The sequence below is a fragment of the Rhinoderma darwinii genome, chromosome 1 (assembly GCF_050947455.1).
Source record: "Rhinoderma darwinii isolate aRhiDar2 chromosome 1, aRhiDar2.hap1, whole genome shotgun sequence".
In the NCBI taxonomy this organism is placed as follows: domain Eukaryota; kingdom Metazoa; phylum Chordata; class Amphibia; order Anura; family Rhinodermatidae; genus Rhinoderma; species Rhinoderma darwinii.
In genome coordinates this window covers 107,810,747-107,827,080 of record NC_134687.1, presented here as the reverse complement: position 1 = coordinate 107,827,080, position 16,334 = coordinate 107,810,747, and the positions used below count along the sequence as shown (strand labels likewise).

Sequence of the window (16,334 nt, the reverse complement as noted above, 5' to 3'; positions counted from 1 at the left end):
TATATATACATATATATATGTGTATTTTTTTTAAAAATGTTTAAAAAAGCATTGATTGACTTCACTCTATGACTGAGGTAGGCAACAACTACTGGTAAATCTTTGACAGACCCTGAGTATATCACTGTTGCCTTAGTTCAACAATGAGGGCCCTTCAGTCCAAAAGATGTGGACAAAGAGCAGCAGTAGTTATCACCATAGTCCACAGGATGCCTTGGTTTTTATTTGTTACCATACTGACTGACACATTTCTAGACTGATGTGATTAAAACATGTTTGTGAAAAATTTGAATTATCATGTGAAAATATCCCAGTGTATGACCTAAACAGGGTTGCTTCTTTTTCTTTTCTGTATGGAAAAAAAATACATTTATATCACGGTTGATCTTAAGACCCTTCTGTATTCTTACAGTAGATCTCTGCCTCACCCAGGTTGCCTACCCCTGCCCTATGGTGACATTATTCACTTTATAATAAGGGCAATAATTGGGTCTATCACGTACATGTGCATCTATTTTTATGTGTGTGCATGCTGGAATATGCATCGAAATACCGGCGAAACCTCAGCCCCTTGTGAACCCTAAACCTTAAAATCCTGAGTGTCTGCCCAGGCCAACAAATCTGTACATAATAAACATTTATCACTCAATCACAGCTATTAACATCTTTTACTAAATAGCTTGCGTTTGTACCTGTTCTTTGCCGTTGATCGTCTTTAGGAATTTAAAGAGTGGTTTGGACAGGTTTTGTTTTTGTGACTTAATGATTTTTTTCAAAGTTACTTCAAAGTTTTTCTCATGCTAAAGAAAGGGAAAGGAGATAATTTAGTCTGTAATGTCCTTTTCACATGCAACACTTGTAACTTTAATATAATTAAATAGGACATTGTTGCACATTGTTAAAATTAATAGTTTATACTGCCTCCATTTCTTCGTCTCCATGGCATCAGCAGACATGGTTTTACCGGGAGTCACCCTATTTTTAGCCTCTCTCACTCGGTCATCCATGATATAAAGTTTTTGCCTATTTGCCAGGAGGGAGGATGAAAACATTGGATGTGATACTGACTTGATGCAAATCTATGGTGACGAATGATCGTATTAACAATCGTTTGTCCCCATACTTGTAATTGATGCGCCGTATGAGTGGAGCAATCGAGCACTGATTGACAAGCTGTACTTTCGTTCAGCGCCCATTTAACGGGCAGAATATACTCCTGTGTAAAAGCATCACTACACTTCACAGGATGTAATGGGCAGCTGGACATCACCAGGACCCAGTGCAGTGATGCCTGGAGCTGAACAAGAGCGTGGAGGGTAAGTCTGGTCAGATGTCTGAATATTTCTTTTGTTTAGTCTGATCTTGGGTTTGAATAAAGTTAGGGGTCTGGTCTACGGTCTGAATATATTTATGGGGCCTGGTCTAGGGGCTGAATATATTTAGGGGTGTGGAGTCTGAAATAAATTTAGGGGTCTGGTCTGGGGTCTGATAAATAATAAAGGAGGTCTGAATAAAAAAGACCACTCATATTTTTGCTGTGACCCGCTGCTCGAGTATCACCCTGTGAAGGGCTGTCTCTGTCCCAAGTTGACATCTTTACAGCTGTCTGAGCGGCTTATATTGTAAGTAGCAACCATTCATTATGTCTGTCTTCAGCTTTAGTTTTATTTAATATAAACTATAAAGCTTTTTAAGATTCTCATTTTGCTTTATTTCTTTGCGTTACAAATTTGTATTGAGCATAAACTTCTTACCACCGCTATGAACATTTTAGTCCGAAGTGAAGATCTGATATGGTATCCATAAACCCTGAGGTGATCATATTGCTGTCCAGCGGTGAGCACAACATCCATGTTGTTTACCAGAGAATCTAACATTAGCATATTTAAAAAACATGTCTGCTCAGGAGTCATTCCTTTATCAGAAACCATTAAAAAGTAAGGAGACTGATCCCTGAGGAAAGATTTCCATTGCTCAGAGAGAAAGTTTGCGAAGGTGTATACGGTTGTGTCTGTATTTTTCTGCAGGTGAATTATCAATTGAGTACGCCAGGACTTTAACGTATGACACTGGGAATACATTTGTTCCATATCCTGTAGAAAGTACAAAACACATCTATAAGAGAAACGCTGGAGGTGATATATTTACATGACTGTATATTTGAATATTTTCAGTTGAGGACACAATGAAACTTACAGTAAAACTATGAGGAGTTAATACAGAAAGTATATTGTGAAAAAGGTATACCGGTGAGACATATGCCAAAAGGACAAAGCGTCTGCCCCATAGAAGCCTATGGGTACTGTACAGTATATACATGAATACTTGTATTTTTTTCAGACATAAACTGCCAAGTGTAATGTGAATAGAGCCTTACCAGTATCGTTGATCTCCAGTGATGCAGATGCGGCCTCTTTAGTACACCTATATAGAGATGTTTCCCTATGTCTAAGATTTTATTCAACCTATTTCTTAGACCTTTACGCTTCCTTCATACATGTATAGGACTTTTGTTCAACCCATTTCTCAGACCTTTAGGCTTCCTTCATACATAGTATTTTTATTGAGTTTTTTTTTTTGCTAAAAACACCAGCTTTTTTTTAATGGTACACGTGTATTTTTATGCTTTTCTTGTGTTATTTTTTATTTATTATATTTATAACATGCTTTTTTTGGTATTTTTCAAGTCCTATAGACAAGCCTATGGAGAAAAAAACGCCATACTTAGAGCATGCTGCATCTTGAAAAAAAAACGGTACCAAAAGGCCAGAAAAACGCAACAAAAAAGTGTTGTTTGTAATGCATTTTATATTTCATCCAGCATCTAAAAAAAATGGCACAAATAATGAGGCGTTACTTCCTCTAAACCGCTATGTTCACACGCAGCAGAAATTTCTCCAACTGAAAATTCCATATATATGAATGAGGTGGTCTCTGCAGCATGTGCATAGGTTTCTGTAAACCCCATTCAGGTGTTTGGGACAGTTTCAGAAATTTCTGCAACAAATCTGCCATGTATGAACTTACCCTTAGGCTAGATTCACATACGGCATATTTGTTGTTAATTTTCATTACTAATTCCACCCTAAAGACTGTGAAGTACAGTGCATATAAATGGGGATTTACTAAACTCCATTCACACACTGAGGGAAGAAAAATTAGCATGGATTTGACGGGATGCTGCGGATATTTTAAAATTCCTAGCATAACATATCTGTCATGAATGTCTTCTGTAATGGCTAAAATTCACAGCATTATCAGCTGCGAAATTTTGCAGATCTCAGGAAAATTCTCCAGCAGAAAATATCCACTGCTTGCTGAACTGGATTTACTGATCCAGAGCCCGCAAGGACATATTGTCAGGATACTTAGACTCATATGTATAAGTTCCCTAAAGGGCAACCTACTATATGTGTACTTCCATTTCATATTAAGGGCCTGTTCACATCAGCGTTGTCATTCCGTTGAGGGGTTCCGTCAGAGGTTTCCATCTGGGGAACCCCTCAATGGAAAGGCAAACGGAAACCTTCGACTGCACTATTGATTCCGTCAAACCAACGGAACCCAGTCACAACGGTGACAAACGGAAACCATTAGCAACTTTTTCATCACATTGAGATCAATGGTGATGAAAATGGAAGCTAAGGTTTCCATTTGCCTTTCCGTTGAGGGGTTCCCCTGACGGAAACCGCCAGACGAAACCCCTCAACAGAAAGATAACGCTCATGTGAACACAGCCTTAGACATTTAATAACACAATGCCAATTTTGGATTAGCATTAGGTACCAACCTGAAAGAAGACAACAACATATCTTGCACCTTTGTCCGTAAAATTAAGCAAGAAACGTTCCACCAAGAAAAATAAATGTAAACTCTGTCCTTTCTTCAGGGATTCATCAAAAGCGCAGGATAATAATAATGAATCTCCATCAATGACAAAGACATCAGATTCCACATAATCATTAAAAAGACTTGCAAAGCTGTAGGAAGAAAAGAAGAACATGTCAAGACCATGATAAACTGTGCAGATTGAGTTTACATTAAGTGCATAATATACCATAACTTTGTCCAAAGCATTTATGTAAACTTTTGATCTGGGTACTATAATTTGCTCACCCAGCCAACATGACACCAGACTGTCCCATTGTGGACAGAGTAACTAGCAGTTATCTCAGTACCTAGCCCAGTACATAGGCACACAGGGCAGTACCTCCGGTAATCCCATGGAGCTGAGATTCTACCTTTAGAGTAGGAATACACACAGCGGAATCAGGACAAATACACTGCGTAAAACTACACAGCGTATCCGCCCTGGTTGCCGAAAATTGTTGTGCGGCTTTTCGGGCGTCATGTCCGCTGACGAAATCCTGCAGTAGTAGAGAATTTTTTTTTTTAAACTTACCCGCCCGTAGCCATAGCGACGCGTCTCTCTCTCTCTTCTGCGTGTAGCCCAGCCTCCTGTGATGATGCTGTAGTCCATGTGACCGCTGCAGCCCTTGATTGGCTGCAGAAGTCAAATGGGATGAAACGTCATCCCAGGAGGCCGGGCTGTGTTAAGAAAAGAGGATCGCGCCACTGGGACTACTGCAGGGGGTAAGAATGAGCTTTATTTATTATTTTCAAATTAAAATTAAAAAATTTTTTCATTTGCGATTTTTGCGGCAGATTTGCAATGTTTCCGCCGCAAAAGTTGCAACACATAGCACTTTGTTGCGGGTTTTACTACCCCATGGAAATAGATGGAGAAAACCCGCAACAAAAGAGCAGCGATTCCGCAGCATAAATTTACATGTTGCTGTGTCAAAAACCGCACCGCAGGGGAATTTCTGAACGTTTCTTTCGGTTGATTTTTAGCGCTGTGTGCGGATGAGGTTTGTTTAAATCTCACCCACACTGCTGCTACTGTATTAGGATGTGGACTTTCCGCAATGAAATCCGTTGTGGAAAATCAGCAGTGTTTACGCTGTGTGTGTTCCTACCATAACTATTCTTCTGAGCAACATAGTGATACATTAATATCAGAGACCTCAGCTCTAGGACCTCTGCCTACTGGAGATATACAGGGATCGGCTGAAGGAACTACATCTACCTGCAATAAAACAAGAAAAGTTAGCGCAGGACTACACCTAGACTTTTTGAAGCACTACTGATTGCTTTTAACTCTTGAGTGACAGCTACAGTCCGCAAGATTACATGCAACTCAATGTATTCATCTGGAATGCAGCTGTAGCTCAATAGTTGAATACAATCAGTAGCGTTACAAAAAGTCTAGGTGTAGCCCTGGCGTTAACCTAGCAACCTAGTTAACCTAGCAGAAAGTAGCTACAAGTAATACATTCATTTAAAGTGTCCTGTTCATGTAGCTCAATTTCCTGAGGCACATTTGATGGTGGCGAAGAAGAGGATCAGTGGGAAGTAATGTATCACTCTAAGCTATTGGTGCAGGATAGGGTATAAAACAAAAGAGCTCCTACGTGGGGTGCTCCCGTGGCAGATAAAAGCACATGACGGTCATTAGAAATTATTTCTGTTTATTCGGGACGGACTTACAATAAAACAAACACTGGATAAATTGGGATGCTTCACGTTTCGACCTAGAACCTAGGTCTTCATCAGAAATATTTGTGCTTTTATCAGCCACGGGATTGCCTCACATAAGAGCTCTTTTGTTTTATGCCCTATCCTGCACTAATTGGACGCTGGGAGGATCTCCTTTCCTAGGAAACAGACACCAAAAGTCAGATCCAGAGGCTAGCAAACCGCACTGAATCAAAGGTCTGCAAAGACCCGATATGCCATAAAGTTTAGTTTTGCCGACGAACCAGCAAAACTCGATCAGGTGTGCCTTCTTGTTTCACCAACTATTACGTGCACACATTTCTGAGGTATGCCCTAACAACTGCCTATGTATAATCAGTACACAGGCTAATGTACTGGCATTTAGATATATGCCAGTACATTAATGTTCAAAAATCAAAATGAAAAGTTAATTTAAAAAAATGTGATGTTAAATTTTTTTAAAATTACACAGAAATACACATTTTTTTACAATAAATAAACTTTTCAAAATATAAGTCTCAAAACATGAAATAATATATGTATATTTGATATAACCTGTACAATAAATGTATAATGTTATTTCTGATGATCGTTGTATGGTGTAAAAAAACGTAAAAAAAACTGCAGCAGAACTGCCTTTTTTTTCTACATTTTTGCCAAAATAAACATTTATATAAATTAACCCCTTAGTGTCTAAGCCTGTTTTGGCCTTGTGGACACAGCCGATTTTTGCAAATCTGACATGTGTCACTTTATGTGGTAATATCCACATATGTTTATGTTTTGCCTATCCAAGCGATTCTGAGATTGTTTTCTCGTGACATGTTGTACTTTATGATACTGAAAAAATTTCGTCGTTAAATTCAATATTTATTTGTCAAAAACACCAAAAATTTAGAGAAAATTTGCAAAAATCTGCATTTTTCTAAATTGCAATGTATCTGCTTGTAAAACAGATAGTAATACCACACAAAATATTTACTAGTTAACATTTCCTATATGTCTACTTTATGTTTGCATCATTTTTTGAACGTCCTTTTATTTTTCTAGGACGTTACAAGGCTTAGAACTTTAGCAGCAATTTCTCACATTTTCAAGAAAATTTCAAAAGGCTATTTTTTAAGGGACCAGTTCAGATCTGAAGTGGCTTTGAGGGCCCTATATATTAGAAAGTCTCCAGAAGTCACCTGATTTTGAAAACTGCACCCATCAAAGTATTCAAAACAACATTCAGAAAGTGTTTTAACCCTATAGGCGTTTCACAGGAATTAAAGCAAAGTAGAGGTGAAATTTACAAATTTAATTTTTTCTTCTTTTAAAATTCATTTCTAATAAATTTTTCCAGTACCACTGAAGGTTTTACCCAAGAAATGCAACTCAATATTTATTGCCCAGATTCTGCAGTTTTTAGAAATATCCCACATGTGGCCCTAGTGTGATAATGGACTGAAACACAGGCCTCAGAAGCAAAGGAGCACCTAGTGGATTTTGGGGCCTCCTTTTTTTAGAATATATTTTAGGCACCATGTCAGGTTTGAATAGGTCTTGTGGTACCAAAACAGTAAAGACCCCCCAAAAGTGTCCCCATTTTGGAAACTACACCCCTCAGGGAATTTATCTATGGTTATAGTTAGCATTTTGAAGCCACAGTTTTTTTGCTACATTTATTTAAATTAGTATATGAAGATGAAAATCTACTTTTTTTGTGAAAAAACATAGAAATTTTAAATTTTTACAAGGAATAAAGTAGAAAAAACATCCCAACATATGTAAAGCAATTTCTTCCGATTATAGCAATACCCCATATGTGGTAATAAACTGCTGTTTGGACCCACAGCTGGGCTCAGAAGGGAAGGAGCGCCATTTGGATTTTGGATTTCTGATTTTGCTGGAATAGTTTTCAGTGCCGTGTCGCGTTTGCAATGCACTGGAGGGATGAAAACCGTGTAAACCCCCCAATAGTGACCCCATTTTGGAAACTACACCCCTCAAGGAATTTTTCTAGGAGTAAAGTCAGCACTTTGACCCCACAGTTGTTTTGCTGAATTCATTGGAATTAGTCTGTAAAGGTAAAAATCTACTTTTTTTCTGTAAGAAGTTAGACATTTTTAATTTTTACAAGGAATAAAGGAGAAAAAGCAACCCAACATTTGTAAAACAAGTTCTCCTGATTACGTAAATACCCCACATGTGGTAATAAACTGCTGTTTGGACCCACACCGGGGCTTAGAAGGGAAGGAGCGCTATTTGGCTTTTGGAGCTCAAATTTAGCTGGAATAGTTTTTAGGTGTCATGTCGAATTTGCAAAGCCCCCGAGGGACCGAAACAGTGGAAGCCCCTCAAAAAGTAACCCAATTTGGGAAACGACACCACTTAAAGAATCTATCTATGGGTATAGCGAGAATTTAGGTTTCCACACGTCTTTTGCAGAATTAGGCTGTGAAAATTAATATCAACATTATTTCCACTAAAATGTCGAATTTTTTCAATTTCACAAAGGATAAAGGAGAAAATGCCGCGCAACATTTGTAAAGCAATTTCTCCCGAGTACGGCAATACCCCACATGTGGTCATAAATGTTTTTTAATTAGAAAGTAATTAACCCTTTCCGAACTGATCCATATTTTGATTTTTCGTTATTCCTCCCCGCTTTCCGAGAGCCACAACTTTTTTATTTTTCCGTCAATAGAGTGGTGTGAGGACTTATTTTTTGCGGGACGAGCTGTAGTTTTTATTGGTACCATTTTTTGGTACATAAGACTTTTACAGATGCAGCGATACCAATTTTGTGTATTTTTTGACATTACTTTAGAGGAAAAATGTGAAAAGGGTTTCTTTTTGGACTTTAAATATTTATTACATTTTTTCCACTAATAATAACTATTTACTTTTGTTTTTACATATTTTATTAGTCCCCCTAGAAGACTTGAACCAGCAATCGTTAGATCACTGGTAGAATACACTGCAATACTAATGTATTGCAGTATATTGTCATTTTTACATGCACCTGTAACAGCGTGATCGCTGTTTCTGTCCGTTAGTCCCGGGTATCAGCTGTAATACACAGCTGACACCCGCAGCGTATGGCGCGGGCTCAGCGCGTGAGACGCTCCATATATCACCCCCCACACCACGACATGCTATTAAGTCATGGTGCGCGAAGGGTTTAATGCGCAGCGGATGGTGCAGAGTGAAAATTAAAATTTTCCACTGATGTGCCATTTTAGTGCACTATATGTTGTGCCCAGTTTGTGCCACAAATACCACATAAAATATTAACCGGGTTCTCCCGGGTATGGCGATGCCATATCGGTGGACGTAAATGGCTGTTTTGGCACGCTGTAGGGCTCAGAAGGGAGGGACGCCATTTGGCTTTTGGAGCACAGATTTTGCTTGGTAGTAGCTCTGGCGTTTTGCTGGTATTTCAGTTTAGAATGTGGGGGCACATGTAGGCTGGGCAGAGTACATCAGGGGCACAATAAGATTGTATAATAATGGGGTAAATAAATAATAATCCACAGATATGTGGCCAGTGTCGCACTTATAAATTGCACCCGATCCTATCCGCTTTTGGAACACTGCACATTTTGCATCGCCATATTCTGGGAGCCAGAACTTTTTTTATTTTTTCACCACCGGAGCTGCGTGAGGGCTTATTTGTTGCGGGAAAATCTGTAATTTTCATTGGTACCATTTTGGGGTACATGCGATTTTGTTGATCACTTTTTATGCCATTTTTCGGCAAGCCAGGTGACCAAAAACCATCAATTCTGACAATGATTTTTATTTATTTTTGACGGCGTTTACCCTGGGCTATAAATGACCATTATACTTTATTCTGCGGGTCGGTACGATTACGGCGATACCATATGTATATAGGTTTTTTATGTTTTGCAGCATTTGCGCAATAAAATAACTTATTTAGAAAATAAATTATTTTTTGTGTCACCATATTCTGAGAGCCATAAGTTTTTTATTTTTCAGTCAAAAAAGCTGTGTAAGGGCTTGTTTTTTGCGGGACGGGTTGTAGTTTGTATCGGTACTATTTTCGCGTACATGCGACTTTTTGATCACTTTTTATTGCATATTTTGGGAGGGGTGGTGACCAAAAAATAGTGATTCTGGCATTGTTTTTCGTTTATATTTTTTGCGGTGTTCACCGTGCGGGAAAAATAATATTATAGTTTTATAGTCGGGGTCGTTACGAACGCGGTGATACATAAATATGTGTACTTTTTTTTAAATGTTCATTTTTTTTATAATAAAAGACTTATTATAGGAAAAAAAAGCAGTTCATGTTTATGTCACTTATAACTTTTATTTTTACACTTTTTTTAAAACATTTTTATTCTTTTTTTTTACTTTTTTCACTTGTCCCACTAGGGGACGCTTAGACTTGCAGCTCTGATCGCTGCTGGAATACATTACACTACCTACGTAGTGTAATGCATTCCAACTGTCATTGTGACGTGACAGTCACACTGACAGGAAGCCTACGACGACCACCCTCCGGCTGGTCCTCATAGGCTTCTGTACATGGCAGCCCGGAAGCCATTGTCTGGCGTCCGGTTGCCAGGGGTACCATCGCCAGCCCCGGTGATTTCACGTTAAACACCTTAATTGTGGCGTTCAAAATCGAACGCCGCAATTAAGGGGTTAACTGCCGAAATCAGCGGTGATGGGCCGCTGATCGGCAACGGGGAATGCAGGGCAGACACCCTGCACAGTTAACCGCCGCTGCGGTGTAGCGCCGCGCGGCGGTTAACTGTCAAAGCACAGACGTAACTGCACGTCAAGGTGAGCGTACTTACTGCTCACCTCGACGTACAGTTACGTCAAGGTGCGCTAAGGGGTTAAACGATGATGTAGATGTACCAAAAAATGGTGCCTCCATAAAGTACAACTCGTCCCGCAAAAAACAAAGTCTCATACAGCTACGTTTAACAAAAAATGAAAACGTTTAAATTGGCCCAGTCCTTAAGAGGTTAAGCACTTGGGTTTGACCAGCTCTGAAAATTATCACTCTATTATTCCAGAGGAGAAAAACCTTGTAGGCAGAGAGTTCATACTGCATTCGTTCAAAAGGCTTAAATTCATGTGTTAATATTGAATGTGGCCACCCTTTCCAAACCCAGTTCAATACTCTTGCCAAGATTGGATCCATGGCAGTCATGTAAGGTATATATCAGTTGCTTGTAATGGAGGATTAGATAGTGAGTCCAGCACAATATTTTCAGAAATTTCAGTACAGCAAAAAGCCATCAGCATTGTTGATTGCTTTTCCTGGCCGATACTGTAACTCAGCATTGGTAGGGAATTTAGCATGAGGCTGGGTTCACACGAGCATTTTCGGTCCGTAAAATATGGAGCGTATGGTCGCCACATTTCCCGGACCGAACACACTGCAGGGAGCCGGGCTGCTAGCATCATAGTTATCTATGACGCTAGGTGTCCCTGCCTCGCTGCGGAAAACTGCCCCGTACTGAAAACATGATTAGAGTACGGGACAGTTTTCCCGCAGCGAGGCAGGGACTCCTAGTGTCATAGATAACTATGATGCTAGGTGCCCGATTTCCTGCAGTATGTTCAGTACGGGAAATGCGGCCGACATACGCTCCATATTTTACGGACCGAACATGCTCGTGTGAACCCTAACTTAAAGACGAATGAAGCATAAGTGGTGAAATAATTTGAGGTGTAAGCCAATTATTTTTAAACAGACCCAAAGTGGCTTGTTGTCTGTTATAATACTGAAATTGTATCCATATACAAAAGTATGATTTTTTTTTTTTACTCCTGCCACAATGGCTTAAGCCTCCTTATCAATATGTGCTTAGTTTCTTTCAGTAGTACTCATAGTTCTTAAATAGTAACAATTGGAGCTATTTGTCCTCCAATTAGTGTGTGACTCATAACTGCCCCTATTCCATAAGAAGATGCATCATAGGTGAGGGTCAAGGTGGTTTTACACGGTCCGATACTGACCGGAAAAATGAGAACCGATGCACACGGTGCAATGATAGTTAATGTATGGGGACGAATCTTTAATATGATCGTTTGTCCGTATGCATTCGCATTATGTTGGCACATCTCTCTGTTTACACAAAAAAGAACCGATCAGCCAGTGAACGAGCGTTAGCTTGTTCATCGGCTGATCGTTACAATGAGCAACGATTGATTGGGAACGGGCAATGATTGTGAATGAACATTCATGAAATGGGCAACGATTGATTGCCCAGGCATGTTCCCAATTATTGGGAATGAGCATTCATGTGAGCTCTCGTTTGCTCGATCATTGTCCCATGTAAAATGGCCTAAAGTGGCTTGTTTAAATCATAATGCACCAAGACGCTATCAGATTACAATAATTTCTTGGAATCTATGAAAATCTTGTCATAAATTTATATCCACTTCCAGATTGCACTTTTGTCCAACAATCCGTGAAGAGATTCAGCAATAGTTTCTTTGTTTTATAGGAGTGAATGATAAGAGACCTAAAAATGCTTGCAACTCTGATTTATTTCTTAGGATTGGTTCTCCATGAATTGCTATGACTTTTTTCCCTCAGTTCAAAAAATTCTGAATGCATCAACCCTGTATCCAAGGAATTCAACACTGGGCAATCCAAACAAACATTTTTCATTTTTACGTTTTAATCCGACATCTTTGAATTTCTGCAATTTTAGTCGTCAGCTTAAACCTGCATTGAGTCTGCTTCAATAATGCCTCAAAATATGGAACAACTTCTGGATCCCAGCAAGCAGGTCATCCAGAAAATGCTGAAAAAGAGCCTTGAATGCTCCTTTTTGTTTAATAATTGTTTGTACATCTGCACCATCGACAACCAGCTGCTGGTAGACTTGGACTGGGTCTCTGACGTTGCGGTTTAAATCTGGCATTAAATCCTGACTTCACCATTTGGCTACATAACAGGAACAACAGGTGTGGTCCAAGTAGGGTGCGTCACTGCAACTAATGAACCTTGTACTACTAAATGATCAATTTCTACATCTATTTTTGCACGTAGAGCAAATGAATGTTGTGGATTCGTGCGTATTGCTGCTACTTTTGGATCTCATTTAAAAGATGCTGGTGGTCCTTTACATTTTACATTTTTCAAGACATTTTTCAAACACAACAGCAAAGTATTTAAAAGGGTTGTCCAACGGATAATTATATATTTGAAATCATTATCCGATGTACTACAAGTTCTTTTAAATTAAGTTATATAAAGAAATATCTTTTTTTTTTAATTTCAAAACCCCTGGACCTCTCTTCTGTTCCGAGAACCCCACACACTTCCAGAACTCTGTATAATGCTTTTACTTGTCGACAATTTATTAGGTTCTAAATTTAATAACAATTGAAGCTGTAACAGTTGGGAGAACAGAATATATGGTTTTACTGTTCATCAAAATGGACACACGCTGTCGTCACTCACAGGTCCTGCATCGTGTCAGACGAGCGGGGACACATCGGCACCAGAGGCTACAGATGATTCTGCAGCAGCATCGGCATTTGCAGGGTAGTAGCTACATCGACTTACCTGCTAACGCCGATGCTGCTGCAGAATCAACTGAAGCCTCTGGTGCCGATGTGTCCAACACGATGCAGGACCTGTGAGTGACGTCACAGATCTGCACTGCCAGAAGCTGGGCGTTCTGAAGAGAAGTGGATGATACTTCTCGTCAGAAAGCCCAGCTAGTAAAAGTATTAAAAACGCCCCGATGTACACACATAATACACGCCCACTTGGACTTTTACTTTTAAACACACCCACTTGGACTTTTGCAAGCCTCATTTGCATAACTACAAAAATGGCCATAACTTGGCCAAAAATGCTCGTTTTTTAAAAATAAAAACGTTACTGTAATCTACATTGCAGCGCCTATCTGCTGCAATAGCTGATAGGGGCTGCAAAATCTGGTGACAGAGCCTCTTTAAACATACTGTATTAGAAAATAACATACTAAGGCCTCATGCACACGACCGTAGCCATGTGCACGGCCGTGATTTTCTGGTCGGCCGGCCACGGAGTGTCAGCCGCGAGCCGCCCGCAAATCCCGGGCTGTGCACATGGCCGCGGCCATTATTTTCAATAGTTTTGAACACGGCCGGGCTCCTGGGCCATGCACGGACCGTGAAAACCACGGTCGTGTGCATGGCCCCATAGGAATGAATGGAGCCGCAATTCTCCCGTGGATTTTCGGGGGAATTGCGGCCGCAAAAGCACGTTCACGTGCATGAGGCCTAATTGACATTGTTTTACAAATCTCCAGCAACAGCGCCCTCTAGGGACACTGGACGATATTTTAATATGTAACAATCAATACATAAAGGTCAGTTCACAAAGCGTTTTTTTGGCACTGATTTTGACGTGAATGAGGCGTTTTTTTTATTCCAGGCGAAAAAAAAAGCAGCATGTTCTTTCTTGGAGCAGTTTCCTCCTCTGACCTTCCATTGAAATCAAAGGGAGGCAGAAAAAAAATGTGGCGCTCATTTGAAAGGGTTTTTATGCTGCGGTTTTAGTATTTAATTAATTTTAAAACGAGCCTTAAAATAAACGCGCCAAAACGCACCGCAAAAAAACGTGGCAAAAATCGCTGGCATTTCAAAATCTGCCTCCAAAATCCAGAAGGAATTTTGAGGAAGATTTTCCTACCCTAACAAAGTTGGTTTAGACATTCCCAGTCAGCAAGGTTGAAAAAAGATGTAAGTCCACTTAGTTCAACCTCTTATTATGTATTATGACAACTGTCTCGTACTGAAAACATGATTACAGTACGGGACAGTTGTCCAGCAGCGAGGCAGGGACTCCTAGCATCGTACATAACTATGATGCTAGGAGCCCGGCTCCCTGCACTGTGTTCGGTCCGGTACTTGCGGCCGAAATACGTCCGTCAATTACGGACGTAATGTCCTCGTGTGAACATACCCAAAGGCAAAACAACCTGTATGTATGTTCCTCGCCCTTAGTTAAAAATTGTGTATATATCATTTTAATTGTGCGTGTATTGCTTTAAATGTTTAATATTAACCTGTGAGGTGCATTATACTGTGCTCTGAGATGCTATGCTCACTGTACATGTTGTTATTCATTACTGTTGCAGGGCTAGGGTACCGTTCCTAGCCACTGCAACTCCAGTCACTGCAGGAGGAGATGATACACACAGGGCCTGCCCACGCGGAGTCAGACGCTGACATAGTGGCAAGCATTGTATCGCAGTGCTATGTGCCAGAATGCTAGTTAGGAGGGGCCAGTAGGTGGGAGTAAATAAAGGGGGGCAGAGTTAGAACCAGAAAGTTGTAGTGGTACTCCGAAGAAAATGAGTTCAAGTAAAGTACTGCACTGTTGTGAAGAAAATAGTGGTTTATTGTTAACTGCAACTTAATCATCTTCTGTGATCATTCTTAAAGGGGAGTTGCCCAACCCTGTTCACAAACCCCTATGAGATATTAGACAATTGTCCTCGTTTTAAGGGAGAAAATTTCTTCACAACTCCAAAGATCATAAGACCATAAAATCGTAAGACTAGGGCTCTTGAAGTACTCGATACCCTTTTGTTATAGTTACAGGCCTGAATATTAAACTATCCAGATTAGATAGATCTACTGTATGCATTGGCCTTTGATATATTTGTAAATAGCAATAAGATCGCCCCGAACCGGATATACACACAGATATGGCTCCGATCATTCATTTACTGAGATTTTTGAATTTATTGCGGCAGTTTTGATTGATCTTTTCTTCCATTGTCCAGTAGTGCCACAGATTAGCACCAAGTCATCAACGCATTTGCTAATCTTTAATAATTTATGTTATCCTACCAAGAAAATCATAGGGTTACAGCGCCAGGCAGGAATTTCCCCTGGGAGAAGAACCATTTTCATTCCCTATATTAGCAGCCAAAACTAGGATGGAGGCAATTGTGGAGTAAATTGAAGTCTGTCCCTTGCAACACACTTACATACCAGTAGATGGCAGGTACTTGTGTTTTGGCACCAACAAACTATTAAAATACATAAATTCATACTTACATTGAGTGTTGGTGCGTGACACGCTTAGACATTATAGCGATGAACTTATATTTCTTCTTAAGCCCTATGTGATCAAATCAGAGCACAACATCAGTGATTTAATAGCAACTTATTTAATTTATAATAAAACATTACACTATATCAGCATATGATAAAGTTTTTCCAGCTTCCTACCAATAACTAAATTGACACTAACTTTTCATATAAATGAATAGTATACATGATACAGTGAAGGAAATAAGTATTTGATCCCTTGCTGATTTTGTAAGTTTGCCCACTGTCAAAGTCATGAACAGTCTAGAATTTTTAGGCTAGGTTAATTTTACCAGTGAGAAATAGATTATATAAAAAAAAAAGAAAAGAAAATCACATAGTCAAAATTATATATATTTATTTGCATTGTGCACAGAGAAATAAGTATTTGATCCCCTACCAACCATTAAGAGTTCAGCCTCCTCCAGACCAGTTACACGCTCCAAATCAACTTGGTGCCTGCATTAAAGCAGCTGTCTTAAATGGTCACCTGTATAAAAGACTCCTGTCCACTGACTCAATTAATCAGTCTGACTCTAACCTCTACAACATGGGCAAGACCAAAGAGCTTTCTAAGGATGTCAGGGACAAGATCATAGACCTGCACAAGGCTGGAATGGGCTACAAAACCATAAGTAAGACGCTGGGTGAGAAGGAGACAACTGTTGGTGCAATAGTAAGAAAATGGAAGACATACAAAATGA

General features: G+C 39.6%; 1 protein-coding gene across 2 annotated transcripts in view; it reads right to left on the bottom strand.

Annotated features, from left to right (window-relative positions):
• The window catches only part of LOC142753072 (putative ATP-dependent RNA helicase DDX60), a 178,905-nt gene that overhangs the window by 136,461 nt on the left and 26,110 nt on the right, over positions 1–16,334 (bottom strand). For both annotated transcript variants that reach the window (XM_075860265.1, XM_075860266.1), the window contains exons 3-6: positions 15,598–15,661; positions 3,791–3,980; positions 1,755–2,093; positions 693–800 (exon numbers count right to left, since the gene is read on the bottom strand). In XM_075860265.1, the coding sequence (XP_075716380.1) occupies positions 693–800; positions 1,755–2,093; positions 3,791–3,980; positions 15,598–15,661 (701 nt within the window). The remainder of the gene's footprint in view (positions 1–692; positions 801–1,754; positions 2,094–3,790; positions 3,981–15,597; positions 15,662–16,334) is intronic.